At 37.1% G+C, this 15,265-nt stretch overlaps 1 protein-coding gene across 2 annotated transcripts in view; it reads right to left on the reverse strand.

The window, feature by feature from the left end:
* The window catches only part of RNF180 (ring finger protein 180), a 71,581-nt gene that overhangs the window by 12,228 nt on the left and 44,088 nt on the right, over positions 1 to 15,265 (reverse strand). For both annotated transcript variants that reach the window (XM_052670442.1, XM_052670441.1), the window contains exons 5-6: positions 10,802 to 11,027; positions 7,820 to 7,945 (exon numbers count right to left, since the gene is read on the reverse strand). In XM_052670442.1, the coding sequence (XP_052526402.1) occupies positions 7,820 to 7,945; positions 10,802 to 11,027 (352 nt within the window). The remainder of the gene's footprint in view (positions 1 to 7,819; positions 7,946 to 10,801; positions 11,028 to 15,265) is intronic.

Here is a 15,265-nt window from a genome sequence, read left to right on the forward strand (position 1 = left end):
TAAAAAATTCACTAAGTGCATTATTTGCTGTCTTTGTTCCTTTCCCCTAAACTACAACTCACTAAGAACAAAACACGCAGAACACCATATGACAGATTTTTTAAATGATTTACAGCAAAACCTACCCTCCTAATTTAAAATCTCTGTATTCAAAAATTAAATTAAGAGTGATAAAATAAAAATAATATGCAGTAACTTGAAAAGCACGCTCTCCTTTTCACCAGAGCTCTGTGAACTGAAAAACTGTCTTCTTTAATGCTGTTGCCCTTCACCATCCAGTTCTCCTGACTGTAATCCACATGGCCTTGCTGATGAATGCAAAATATGCACTATCCCTGTGAGAGCATGTCATGGATCTTAATACACATTCTATGTACATTTTAGATCAAACAAATGTATTCCTTTAATTGTAAAGAGCACAGTTTTCAACATACATATTTATGACACATATTACAGTTACTGTAATTCTCATTTATTTCCCCTTTTGTTAGCATTTTCATGTAGATGAGTTTTATCTTTACAGTGAATGTAACTTGTGGAATACCTGCTCTTACTGTAATAGCATAGACACTGAAAACCAGTTAAAGTCAAAAAAAACCTTGGAATATTCAATTCTATGTGGTATGTGTATCAATAGCAAACATGAGAAATCAGATTGAAATAATTCAGAATATTCTAACTCAATATGTATTTTGCTATTGCCTTTGTATCTCTTGTTCATGTTTACTTGTCTCTTCACTTAGTTATCACAGTCTCAAATTCTGTCCACCACTGGCCACTTCTTGCACTGCTCCTACTTTCTTATCACCAAATACTTCTAAAAATCATGTTGCATGATATTTTTTTTTTACTTTTATCATCTTCTCAGCTGATCAAATACTGTATTTCAGATGTCATCAACTCTTGCTAAATTATAAAAAGATTCTTTCATCTTTCATATCATGTTCTTGTAATAACCACTCTTGTTAGCTTTATTCCCAACTACTTATTTCCTTGCAACTTCCATCTGTTGGGAATGCTATGATAAAATATGAGTAGAGGCAACAGCTATTGGTACTTATAGGAAGGGTTAATATAAAAGCTCAAGATTGAGTAAGTATAAAATAGCGTAAATATAATACCGTCTGTTCCCAATTTGGTGTACTTAATTTGTCTTCATATGCTATTTCTTGAATTGCTTTATTACTATATTTTCTTAATAATTATACTGGCATAATATTACTTATCATTTAATAAAATTTTTGAAGAGTTTTGCTTACCACAAGACTTTCAGTGCTTAAAGATTTAATGTTTTAAGCCAATTTTACTGGAACACTAAGATAACAGTAATGCAAATATTTTCTTAAGTAAAATGGTTGGCTCTACTTCTGTGACAGTGAAGGCCAGAGACAATATACAGTATAGGCATGCCAGAACCTCACTAAACTGTATGTAAGACAAGACTCTATTGCCACAAAATCATTACACTTGCACATCCAGCTGTCTGGCAGCATGCCTCCTGTAACCTATGTTGGAGACATGCCACTGTCTTCAAACAGATTGATATTCAAATTTGTAGCCAATGTCAATTCAGAAAATTCCTACTTCTCATTTGAGCAAACAAAAGAAATATGAATTCCTCCAGAAAGTGAAAAATATACAACAGAAACCATTTTGTGAGAAGGCTGGCATAGTTTTTTTGAGTTCAAAGACTTGTAATACTGGCATTACTTATATAGTTTTTAGGAAGCTGACCAATGTTTTGCAGAAATAGCTGTGTGAAGAGCTGTCATATTTGTTCATTGGAAAATTAAAAATAAATTTTCACCAAAAAGTGTTACTTAAAAATATATCAAGAAAGACCTTATTTGAATTTAAAATAGACTATGTTTAAGATAAATTATATTTATAAACTGTTAGAAAATCCTGATAGATAGCAGAAAAAAATGTTCTTCATTTTTTTTTGTTTTTTTATAGAACAGGCTCCCCAGATAAGCTGCAGATGGTGGAGGTGTTCAAGGCCAGGCTGGATAAGGCGCTGGGCAACGTGATCTAGTAGAAGGTGCCCAAAGAGGTGGGGCTGGACTAGATGACTTTTACAGGCTTCTTCCAACATTCTCTACAACCTCTTCTCAGCCACAGATTCTTCTTTATTTTTATAGTATACAGGATTTCTGTGGGTCATCAAATCAAATCTCTGTTCACTGAGCAAACATAACTTTCAAGTTAAGATATTCTTACATCAGTGGAGACTCTTCAGGGGCTACTTTATTACAAATTGCTCTACTATCCAGTGCATTTTAGCGCTAAATGTATTGAAGGAGTGTACTGGAGAAGCATGTCTGCCATTATCTTTATTAAAAATAGTTCACAGCCAAGTACGAATATTATTAATTTTACCGGGCATGTTCAGAGGCCACAATCTATTTATTTTCCCATTCAACTTGGCCTAGCTGGCAAGGACCATTCCTCACTTCCAGTAAAATGCACGGAAAGATACTTGCTAATCCCTGCTGGTGATTAAGACAGAAGGCATCTTTGCTGGCACGTGTTCACAGAAATCAGTCACAAGCTGAAGTAGTCTCAGCAGACTCTTACATAAGGCATAAAACTAAGCCCATGGTATACATTAGGCTCTGAAGAGATTCTACGATGAAAGAGTACCATAGCAAAAAGATAATAGTTCCTAGTGTGGCCAGGGTGGTTTAAGCAGGATTACGTACTGTTCTCAATTGTTTCTGGAGGGCAAATACAAAGTGTTTATGTAATTTTATTTGATAAATACATAAAATTATGTCATGATATCTAAGCAAAAATTGTAACTGAACATATAATTGCTAGCAAACTGTAAGATTTCAAAAGAATAGGTGTGCTGGAATACACTAAAGGCCTATCACCCTGTTACTCTTTCTCTAACAAGGTCAAATAATGTGAAACTGATGAACAGTAAGGAAAGAGTATAAGAATGAAGCAAGCATGTTGCAATCCTCTTCTGGTATGCTCTCTCAGTTCCCACGGACACACAGCTCAAGGATCTCCACAGGCAAATGTGTTATCTTTCAGTTTAATTTAACTTTACTGTCTAATTTAGTTTAGTTTGACTTCATTGTACTTTTTTTTTGCAACAAAAAACTGCCATGCTTTGTGAACCTCCTGCATTAACAGAAGTTTACATGGTTTTCATGTGGCAACTTGGAACAATAAGCTACACTGCCTGATTACACATTGTAGGTCTGTGGATTTCGTTGATTTTGAGTATGCCACATGACATTTCTATTTAATGTTCCCTACTTCTTTTATTATGAGACAGTGAATAACAGCAGCTCATTCACTTCTGCCATGCCTCTCAAGACTTTACTTACCCCCAGAGCCTTCTCTCTTAATCCTAATCTCTTGTTCTGGCTGAATAATCCTAGTCCATTTACACATACCTCATTAGGTCTTTATTCAAAACTTCGTAATTCCTTATTTATCTTCTCTCTACCTTTCCATTTTACTACTTCTACAAAGAAAGCAAAGGAATGTAGACATTACTGAAGATGACACAGTATCATGACAATCTTATCCAACTGCTTCTATATGGCTTATGATTTATTATCCTGAACATTGTAGATCTCTAAGCAAAGTTTATCATCTTTGTTCCTCCTTACAAATAAACTGGATTGTGCAAGCTGTATCATAGGGTCATTTAGGATCAGACTGCTAATGTTTGTCCAGAAAGAACACTGGATCATTTATTTATATCCTTTTATTTGTTATCCCATAACCATCTACTAATGAATAATAGAACATCCCCTCTCATCCTAAACACAACATACTGAGACAAAAAAGTCTCCTTAAAAGGCTTTTGGAATTTGTAAGAAGCAGGGTGAAAATTATAATACCTTTAACTCCCCTGCAATTTCAGTTTGGTCCATCCAGTATAGCTGTGGGACCATAGTTGGGTAAGAGGTCTAAGCTCTTAGCTTGTCTTACTGGTGAGCAGTTCCTTATGCCACCACTGATGGTGTTCATTAGAGACATGTCATAAAACATACGTGGAAAGGCGAGGGAATTTGATTTTGTTATGGCCAGTCTATCACAATCCTGGATGTTGCATAATTATAGCTATTGATATTCTTGACACTGCAGGTGTATTAGTTAAACAAACATCTCTGATGACACATGAAAATGACTTAGAATTCAGTTTTCTTTAACACATTAAGATACAGAATCACAGAGGTTGGAAGAGAGATAATCTCTGGAGATCATCTAGTCCAATTCCCTCCTAAAGCAGGTTCCTTAGAGTAGGTTGCACAGGAAAGCATACAGGCAGCATTTGAATATGTTCGGAAAAGGATAATCTACAACCTCTCTGAGAAGCTTGTGCCAGTGCACTGTTGCCTTCAAAACAGAGAATTTTTTTCATCACCTTTAAAGGGACCTCCTCTGCTTCAGTTTGTGTTCATTGCCTTTGCCCCGTCAGTGGGAACCATTGAAAAGAGCCTGGCCCCATCCTCTTGACTTCTGCCCTTTAAGTTTTTTAAGTGTTATAAGATCCCTCTCAGCCTTCTACTATCCAGGCTAAACAGTCTCAGCCTCTCATTCTTTCCTCATAAGACCTTTTCAACCAGCAATGCTTGGATCCTGTGTTTTCTGTCCTGGTGTACTTTGGACATAACAGAAGCTCAAAAACAACACGTCCCAGTAACATGCGTCTCCTTGAGGCAGAAAATCCACCTACTGTGAAGACTGTACATTATAAATTCATCTTGTAAGAAAGGCATGTATGTAAATCATGATTCCACAAGCTATACTGAATAAACTGATGGGTCTCAGCTAAAAAAGCATTCTGATCAGTAAGCACTGTATGGTACCACAGATCGAGTAGTATGACAAAGGACAAACAAAGAAGTGAGGAAGGAAATTAATGAAAAGAGAAAAATGCAATAAGAAAGAATGGAGTAGAAAGTCTAGGGAAATAAGAGGCTGGATAGTTAAGAGGAACAAAGGTAGTACAGATTGTGCTAGAACAACTGTAGCTACTACTGAAGTTTCGAATGTCTGCAGCTAAAAACTATCAAAATAAGAATGGATGTATAATTGTTGCTTAACAACAGAATATCTTCTTGTGTCCTATCCTATACTTTCTCTGCTTCAGCCACAATGAGAAATAATTTATCTAAGTCTGAATATGAACATGAGAGTTGTATGGAGACATTTCTTACACTCCACTGTTATTGTTTCTGTCTAAAATCAATGCTGCACCTTCTATTTTCAATAACAAATGTTTTGTTTCTATTCTTAGTAGATCACAGCACTAGTAACTTGAAAAAGAGTATCACTTTTCTTTTTTCCTTCTTTTTAAAAAGAGAAATATGATGAATTCAAAACCTAGTTAATGAAATTTTTTTGCTGTCTTTCTAGCCAAAATCACTGTAAGAACCTTGAACAAAGGAAGATTTTTGAGTGTTGTGCCCCAATGTGCATTTTTAAAGACAGAGATAAAGGTATATATCAGAGGTGTTATTAAAATCTTTCACAATGTATCTACCTTTTTTGAAAAATGCATAGAAATCTGAGCACTCTTTTTCTCTCAAGAATGATTAGCTAAAACAATATGGCAGATGTGGCCTGCTGCAGTATTAGGAGCTCCCACTGGTAACAGCAGGAGTTGAAAAAGCTGTTCTATCTTGCAATCCCTTTCCAATGCAGAAGCCAATACCTTTTTATTACATTACTAAACAGATGCCATCAGTAAGAATGTGGTACAGATTCCATTATATGTAACACCGGTGGAAGATCTTCTAGATTAAGCATTGAAAAACCATAAAAAGAACTGTGCTATTTCTAAATTGTCTTTCCCACTTCCAGAGCAATGACTATATATTAAATATAAATCTTAGCATGAGAATGATTAGAGTGAATTTTGCACTAGCCCACCAAATCTTGTACTTTTAAATAGCCACCAAAGGTTTTAACACAGTGGTTTTGTTATTCTCATCTCTCATTCTGAACACTATGTATGTCATCCTCAGGTATACCCAAAACCTTCTTCTCCACACAGGCAGCCAACACTATTTTACAACATCTCCATCTTTATCTTGTCTATTCTACTATATTTCCCTGGTTTCTCTACTGTATTTCTATCTCAGATACGATGTGAAAACGTTTTCAATAACTATTTAAAGCCCAATTTTCTAATTGTCTCAGTCTGTTTTTGACACTCCTGCATCTCACTACAGCAAATTCACTATGTATTGTATCCTCAATTTAAAAGATTGTGAACACTTTTTCTTTAATTCACAATTATGGAATAAAATTACTTTTGGAGATTTTCCCTTAGTTTATAAACCTTCTGCAATTGTGAAGTGTTTACAGAACGCAGTTCCAGTCTGGCATTGCATACCAAAGGCTACACTTCAGATATTGTTAAATCATAGGTTTTAGACTTAAGTACAACAGACTCCAGAGAGGCATATTTACTATCTAACTGTTCTATCAAAACTACATCACCTATTTATAAATCTATTTTACAATGCAGTTATTTGAGATATTATTTTTATTGTGCTCTTATACTTTTTGAAGTTGCCAATATTGAGTAATGTAATGCACCTATTTATTTCATAAAGTAAAATTTTAGAGGCAGATTTTAAAGAGACAGTGTTAATAGTACACTGAAATTTCAGTTGTTGCTGAGTGATGGAAGCATGCTCAGAGCTAGGCAGGGCTGCTTGGCAGGGAAGGCTTGGTGCCTTTAGGGTACCAGGGAGCAAAGCCAGGACATGTGCCTGAATTAGCAATGGGGTTATTCCATACCATGTGACATAGTGAGGAAGACTATAAACCTGTGGGAGTTGGCAAGGGATAGCCAGTGCTTGAGGGTTGCTGGGTGTTGTTTGGCAGGTGGTGAAATGTTGAGTTGGTAGCAGGCTGTTGGTCGTTGTGCAGCTGTATTATGACCCGGGCTTTGGTTGTAGCAATAATGTACCACCACAGAGATATATACCACAGCATTTTTGTTTCTGTTTTCTTTTGGTCTCTTAGTAAATAGTTTTTACCTCAACCCACAAGTTCTATTTCGTTTCCAATTCTCTTTCTCATCCCATTGAGGCAGGGGGAGCAAAGGCAGTATGGAGTTGAGCTGCTGCCAGGTTAAACTACACCACCACTATACCTGCTAGATATAAACCAAATGAAAGAGCATATCCCACGAACTTTCTTCTTGGACAATGCTGAATATATTAGGCAGTTATTCTCACATCTAAAATTCCATGCTTTCATTTCCTTATCTGCACCACCATCATGCCCTTAAAAAGCCCTATCTTTACTCCATTTTGCATGTATAAAACAATAAAATAAAATAGTAATACAGTTGGTATTATTCTAAATTTTAATATGAATTTACTAATAAAAGAGACCGATTTTTTGGGGGTAGTCTTTATAGAGTAGACTCCAAACTGGGAACACTTTATCCAGAGCAATTTTCTTTCTTCCTCTTTGCAGCCACATTTTTTTCAAAACAGGAAACCACATATAATTATCCTGATAATGTGCATAAAATTAAAGATTTAAGAATACACAGAAATTTATAGACACACACACACAAACTGCCTTTTTGAAATTTGCAGCATATGTTCAGATCCAGAACGCTAGGTATGAATCACAGAGGGAGAATTTAACTCAACTCAACAACAGTCATCCATTGCTGGTTTCCTAAAGCACAGATTAGCTAGAGACTTATTTTCAACTAGTGTACTCAAGACTGAATGAAGATTGGAAAAAACTTCAACAAAGTTTTCAAAAAAACTAAGTCTAAAAATTATTCTTGTCTAAAATGATATGTAAGCAATGTTCTTACCTTCAAAAACTCTGAAAGCTTTCTTGCAGCTTGGTAGAGGCCATTTTGCAGAATTAGATTTTTGAAAACTTTCTTGTAACTTCAAATATTCCGTAGGGAAAAAGGACTTTGTAGAGTTGTTCAGTTCTACAACAGTTAATGGGAAACAACACATGTATAAATGCTATAAATATAGCAAAAATTGTATATGGCTATGCAACAAATTAAAAGTGCCCTATCTACTGTGAAATGCACTTTTATAACATCTCTTCAAGTTTATTTGAATCAAAAATCCTTTCCATACACGGCAAGAATAAGATTTAAACATGCTTTTCCCTCAGAAATAAAACATTTAGAAAAGATGATGTCAAATGCTAACAAAACAAAATACATTCTAAATCAGTTAATTTAATTTGCAGGCCTATGACAACTTCTATGAATCTATCAGTCTGACTATGGTACTAATTCTCAGCTTGTACTGTTTTTTGTTTTAACACTGTCACTCAATAACAGACAATAATGCAGAGAAGAGAGAAGTCTAAAAATTATTTTGAACATTTTAAAAATACAGCATTAACAGGAACATTCATAGAATGGTAATGACAGGTTGTAAAAGTTGATAATAACCTATGAATCTCAAGAGCTTATCAGCTCATGAAGATGTAATTTCAGTTAATATCTACATGGTCTGCAAATCAAAACTGGAAAAACTAACTCATCCAGAGAAATAAAAGAATGGAAAATAAAGTTTAACAGTATTTTTCTACTACAAAAACGAATTGATCTGATGATAGCAGACAGAGTTGTTAAGTTAGCAATTAGTATGAAAAACTTAAAAACCCACATTTTCAATTGTTTAACAAATATTCTACCTCCTAAATGTCAGGTCTCCAGATAAAAACTAATAACATAGCTGCTGCTGCCACAATTCCTTGTATGTCTTAAAAGAAAGAAAAGGCCTTTCAGGGACCTCTGAAAAAGCTTATGTACTATTACTTTACTTTATTCATTGCAGTTTTTTTTTTCAAGGATAGAAAAGATAGAAAAGGCTCATTTGATGTAGGCAACAGGACAGATGAATCACGGAATCACTGAATCATAGAATGGTTTGGGTTCATCTAATTCCAACTTACTGCTGTAGGCAGGAACACCTCCTTCTAGATCAGGATGCTCAAAGCCCCATCCATCCTGGCCTTGAACAGCTCCAGGGAGGGGGCATCCACAGCTGTGCTGGGCAACCTATTCCAGTGTATCACCACTCTCATAGTAAATAACTTCTTCCTGATATCTAGTCTAAATCCACCATCTTTCAGTTGAAAACCATTCCCCCTCATCCTGTCACTACATGCCTTATAAAAAGTCCCTCCCCAGCTTTCCTGTAGGCCCCCTTCAGGTACTGAAAGGATGCTATAAGTTCTCCTTGGTGCCTTCTCTTCTCTGGCTGAACAGCCCCAGCTCTCCCAGTCTGTCCTAGTAAGGGAGGTGCCCCAGCCTGCTGATCTTCATAGTCCTCCTCTGGACCATTATGTTATTGTGTATGTACACTTTGAAGTGCCACAAAGTCCTCCAAATACCACAGAGGTAATTCGCTGTAGTGGAATTTCATTTGTGGTGTGTGAATTCACCTTTTAAAGCTTCAGGTAAAAAAGACTGATTTATACTGCTCTATATATGCCGATCATTACTTACCATGTATTCCTACTGCTTAAAGACAGGAATACCAAATAGAAGAGTGCAGAGGCCCCGAAGAAAGGGTTTAAAAAGAAGATAGGAGAATTCTGTAGCTCTGCCAAGCTTTATTTTCACTTATAGCAGAATTAAAATCATAAAACCAAAAAGGGGTTTTTTTGTTAATTAAGTTAGCCATTTAAAAATAACTTCAGTGAAGTATTTTGATACAATGTATGTTTATAATGCCTGGAGTTTGTAAGATTTATTCAACAAGAAGAAAGGAAATACAAAATATCAGAATCTCACTTCAAATATCAAAAAGGTTTAAGCCTGCATGAAACAGTCCTAGAACAAGTTAAACACAAAGAAATCCTCGCAACGGATAACAAGACTAAATTTTGCTCTCAATGAATTCTGGATGTACTCATTGCATGCTATTATCTCTCTGGACAAGAGACTAATTTGATGATTGTACACTATACTTTTAACTACATATTTATTCAGATCTCTTGAAATTCAACAAAGACAGGAATGGGGTATTGCCCCCCTGGTGGAATAACACCCTGTACAGATACAGTCTGGGGCTAATGTAACCCTGTGGATAGAGACATATGAGTCTGGTGGACACCAGGCTGACTATGAGCTAGCAGTGTGCCCTGTGGCCAAGGTCAGTGGTATCCTGGACTATATGAGGAACAGCATTGCCAGCACATTGAGGAAAGTTATCCTCTCCATTTACTCTCCCTCTACTATGCCCTGGTAAGGCCTCATCTGGAGTACTGTGTCCAGTTCTGGGCTCCCTAGTACAAGAGAAACATGGAGCTCCAGAACAGGGCATAGAAAAGGGCAGTTAATGATGAAGGCATTAGAGCATCTCTTCTATCAGAAAGGCTGAAGGGGCTGGGCCTGTTCAGTCTGGAGAAAAGAAGGCTCAGGGGAAATCTGATCAATGTGCACCTGAAAAGAAGGTGTCAAGTAAATTGGGCCAGACTCTTTTCAGTAGGGGCCAATGTTAGGAAGAGACGCAATGGGCACAAACTCAAACACAGGAAGTTCTGACTGAACACAAGAAAAAACTTGTTTACTATGAAGATGACTGAGTGCAGTAAGTGGCTGTCCAAAGAATTTGTGGAGCCGCCTTCCCTGGAGATATTCAATAGCTGTCTGGACACAATCCTGATTTTGCTTTAGGGTTTCTGCTCAGACAGGAAATGTTGGAGTAGATGCTCTCCAGAGGTCCTATCCAACATCAACCATTCTGCAACTCTCTGTAATACACAAATGAAAAATCAGAAATAATTTTCTACATTGTAAAAACTTTCAATTTGTTACCTGTTTGGAAAAAGACTCTGGCAATTGTAGTGCGACACAGTGGACACGGAGTGCTGGTTGGATTGTCTTTGGCAAGCATCCTTAAGCAGGGTTCACAAAAGATATGGTGGCATGGGTAACACATGTAAGGATTGAAATAAACATCCAGGCACACTGCACAGAGATAGCTTTCCTTATCTCCTCTGAGTTCAGGCTCATCGTCTGTATGCAGATTATCATTTGCAGTCTGCAAGAAGAAAAAGAAATAGAAAACATCTCTGCACAGCTCCTCTCAAAACTGTTTTGGATAAACTAATCAGCAGGAAAGCGTTTTAAAGAATGGTTAAGAAGCTAGCACACATTGGTGATATCAATTTTTAATATAGGTTACTTGGTAAGACAGGAATGTCATAAGTATTCTGATAGAAGGAGAACAAAAATCATATGAGACAGTAAAAGAAATAACAAAAGCAATAATGTTGAATACAGATGCACTGTGGTCACATTTTTTTTAAATAAATTTTAACTACATACTTACAACTATTATGAAAATAACTGAATACTTTCCCAAGAGAGGCAAAACGAAACTAAAATCTAAAAATAAAAATAACCTGGACATTGTTCTTCACTTGAGAAGTCACTAGCAAAGTACATGCTTCAGCATGAACAATGATTCACAATTCGAAGCAAGCCACAATTTTATTACTATAATGCAGAAACTAAACCTTAAAGTAGAAAGTTCAGCTGAGTCAGGGATTTCTTGCAGGCTCCAGCATGCATACTTGACATTCTAAATCGGCACTACTTTAAACTAAGGTTGAAGGTGGAGGGAGATGATAGCAAGCCTGCACTTAACAAGGTGTGGGACAGCACAGCTGGGTTAGTGGCACAGGGTGCTAGCAAGTGTCTCAATCTGCTGCCCTGACATGTGCTGTCAACACTGCAGCACACTTGAAATCTTATGACAATATGAGGCAAAAGGAGAAAGCAATAGGGAAACTCAAGAAAAACACTTAAGAAGAATCAAGGAGTTATCCTCCAAGAAAGCAAGAAGGTTGGCTCCCAAGTGAAGTGCCTCTACACCAATGCATACAGACTGGGAAACAAACACTAGGAGATGGAAGCCGCTGTGCTACTAGCAAACCATGATGTAGTTGCTGTCACTGAAACCTGAAGGGATGATTCCCATGACTAGAATGTGGCTATCAGTGGCTACAAACTGTTCAGAATGGAGGGGCAAGGAAGGAGGGGAGATAATGAACTCTACATCAAGGAAGGAAGGAATAGAGTGAAGAACGGCCAAGAGCACGTCAAAAGCTTTGGTTGAGAGTTACAGATCAAGACAACAAAGGGAGCCATGTGTCTTTGTATTTACTAAAGGCCATCTGGTCAAGCAGAACATTTTGATAAGGCTTCTTTCTCCAGCTACAGGTGGCACTGAAATTATAGCCTCTCATCCTGCTGGGCGGCTTAAACCACCCTGACATCTGCTGGAAAAGTGGCACAGTGAGCTGCAGCGTAGACCAGGAGGCTCCAGGAATGCACTGAGGATAACTTCTTGTGAGCCATGGCAAACAACCACTGTCTGATGCTCGTATAGCAAATACTAACAGTAACTATTATTTTATGCCTACTATGGATATGACAGTCTCTGTTGATCTCAGAAGTGACTACATTTATAACTTACTGGTTTGGATTTCTGTCTTCTCTCATTACTGTCAGCCAACTGTTGCCTGGGACACCGACCAGTGAAAATAATGAAAGCCTCTAACAATATAGATACTGTGGAATGCATTTAAGAACACAAATCAAAAATATTTACCTAGAATTTATCAGCTGTATTAAGTAGTAGTCCTACCAGACTATCTCAACTCTATATGATCTGCTTTCCAGAACAGTTGCCGAAGTGCTAAGAGATTCTGGTGCATGGAGACATCTTGGGTTTAGCACTGTCTCCAATCATAAGATCACATGGAACCCAGAGTCTCAATGTGTATGTGGATTTTGTAACACTTATCTCAGCATTTATTATTCCAGCTTTTTCTATTCCAGATCTGAGATGGATCCAGCAAATATTTGCAAGTATTGAAATTTACTGCAAATGCAACTAGGCTGTCCTGACGCACAGCCGATGTAGTCTGCCTGGGACTATTATTTCTAGTTATGTGCTGCAGGAAAACAACTGTCAGATTCTGGGGAAAGCTTGCCCAAAGGAGTGTTAGAGAAACACTGTATTACACCAAATCAATTATTCTCTTTAACCCAGACTGTCCCTATAGTTACAGCACAAATATCCCACACCTGAACAACATGGTAAAAGATCACTAGGAGTTGACTGCCATTAGGTAATTTTAAAATGAAGGAAGCCTCACAACACAATTTCATTGACATAACATGGAAACAACACAGGCACAGGAAGTAAGGAGCGTAGTCACAGCTTGATACATGACACAGATGACTTTGGTAGATCTAAGGAAACTCTGATATGTTGCGACAAGAACATCCCCCAGTCCCAGCTCCAACCCACAGAACTCTGCCACGTAAGGATAAAATCATAATTAAAAGCTAGCATAAATCTAAAAGTTGTGGAGTGGAAGCAATCTTTGCTGACTGGTTTTGATGAAGGCTGACTCGAGAGGAAATGTGGAGAGGATGTGTAGTTGAGGTATCTCGCTCAGGGGCAGCAAGTTAAACATTTTCCATGAATCAAACAAATGATGGAATTAGTGGCAAAATGGCTGAGAATTCAAGGGTTCTTGTTGGTTCAGAGACTTTGAAATCAGGGTAAGATGAACAGACAGGAGAATTTCAGAGCCATTTACGATTAGAAGGCATATCAAAATCATCTCAATGTCTCTATTAGACTCCAGTTATGAGTAATTCGATTAGTGGATCAGAGGAAGAGCTATCATTGCTCTTTATATATCTATATATATCTATATATATATATCACTGCTTTGCCCCTCTTCTCAAAAGACCTATCTATGCACACTGCATTATTTTAGAATCACAAAGTTAAATCAAAGCAACTTCTAAATGATAGTGCTAAGCTTGTGCAAATATTTTATAGAGTTACCATTTTTCTTCTGCAGTTAAGCCTGAATATTTGTATTAGAAGGAGAGCTTCCGTGCTTGAGATCTTTAAAGTGTAAGACAGACCACTACTCTTGCAGAACTATAATACAGACAAAATTGAGAAACGACAGACATCGAAGACGGTGACAAAAAGGAAAAGACATAGAATACTACCAGAAAAACCCTGAAAGCAAAACAATGCTACTACTATTACTAAGAAATGAAAGAAAGGTAAGAATCCACACAAACTTCAACCTTCTCAAGTCTCTTGGGAACTGCTAAAACTGATAGTATCATCTGACTATAATTACTAACACTTCATGGACAGGTAGCAGACGGTCATTAATAAAATAACAAAGGAACAACGTACCAAATTCTGCTTGTATTGTCTGTAAACATCAGCTAAATGTAAGGATTATAATGTAGTTTGGCTCAACTATGTGGAAGTGTTTAATTCTGTTTCACATTCAGAGAGAACACAGATATCAATTAACAATGTGATATTTAATGTGAGATTTGCTCTACATTCTAAGAATGAGAAATATCTAAATTAGTGGGTTAGACATTAACAAGATAACATTTTATATGCGTGCTACCAGAAAAAGAAAATTGAGAGAAAAATTTGGAGTATGATCAGAACAGCAAAGCCAAAACATAGTATCACACCATAGCATCACAGAACCATAGAATAGCTTGGGTTGGCAGGGACCTCAAGGATTATCAAGCTCCAACCCCCTGCCACACGCAGGGCCAGCAACATCCATATCTAATAGTAGACCAGGCTGGCCAGGGCCCCACCCAACCTGGCCTTGAACACCTCCAAGGACAGAGCATGCACAACCTCTCTGGGCAGCCTGTTCCAGCACTTCACCACTCTCTCTGTAAAGAATTTCCCCCTAAATTCCAACATAAATCTTCCCTCCCTCAACTTAAAACCATTTCCCCTTGTCCTGCCATTATCTACCCTTGCAAGAAGTTGACTCTTCTCCTGTTTATAGGCTACCTTTAGGTACTGGAAGGCTGCAATGAGGTCACCCTGCAGCCTTCTCCAGACATTATGAAGAAAAAAATCAACTCTGCCCCAGCTGAAACCAGGATAACAGCATACACAGAACAACAAGTGCACCAAGATGACAAACAATGAAGAGAAAGCCTTAAAAGAAATGTCATTTTAAATGAAGTAATTTAGAATGCTTTTAAAGTTATTTTAAATGTCCATAATAACAGTGAATGGTAATGAAGAAAATATCAGTTCTTCAACTTGCAGAACTCTGCAGTTCACAGAGTTACTTTGCAAAATGAACTGCCTGAAATAAATCTGAAAAAAACCACATACATAAAGCTGTATTTCATAGAAATATTACGCCAGCAAAGATTAATGATCAAAGGTGGATTTTTGAAGGTCTCTGA

Source organism: Tympanuchus pallidicinctus, unplaced genomic scaffold (genome assembly GCF_026119805.1).
Source record: "Tympanuchus pallidicinctus isolate F22 unplaced genomic scaffold, pur_lepc_1.0 scaffold9, whole genome shotgun sequence".
NCBI classification, from domain to species: Eukaryota; Metazoa; Chordata; class Aves; order Galliformes; family Phasianidae; genus Tympanuchus; species Tympanuchus pallidicinctus.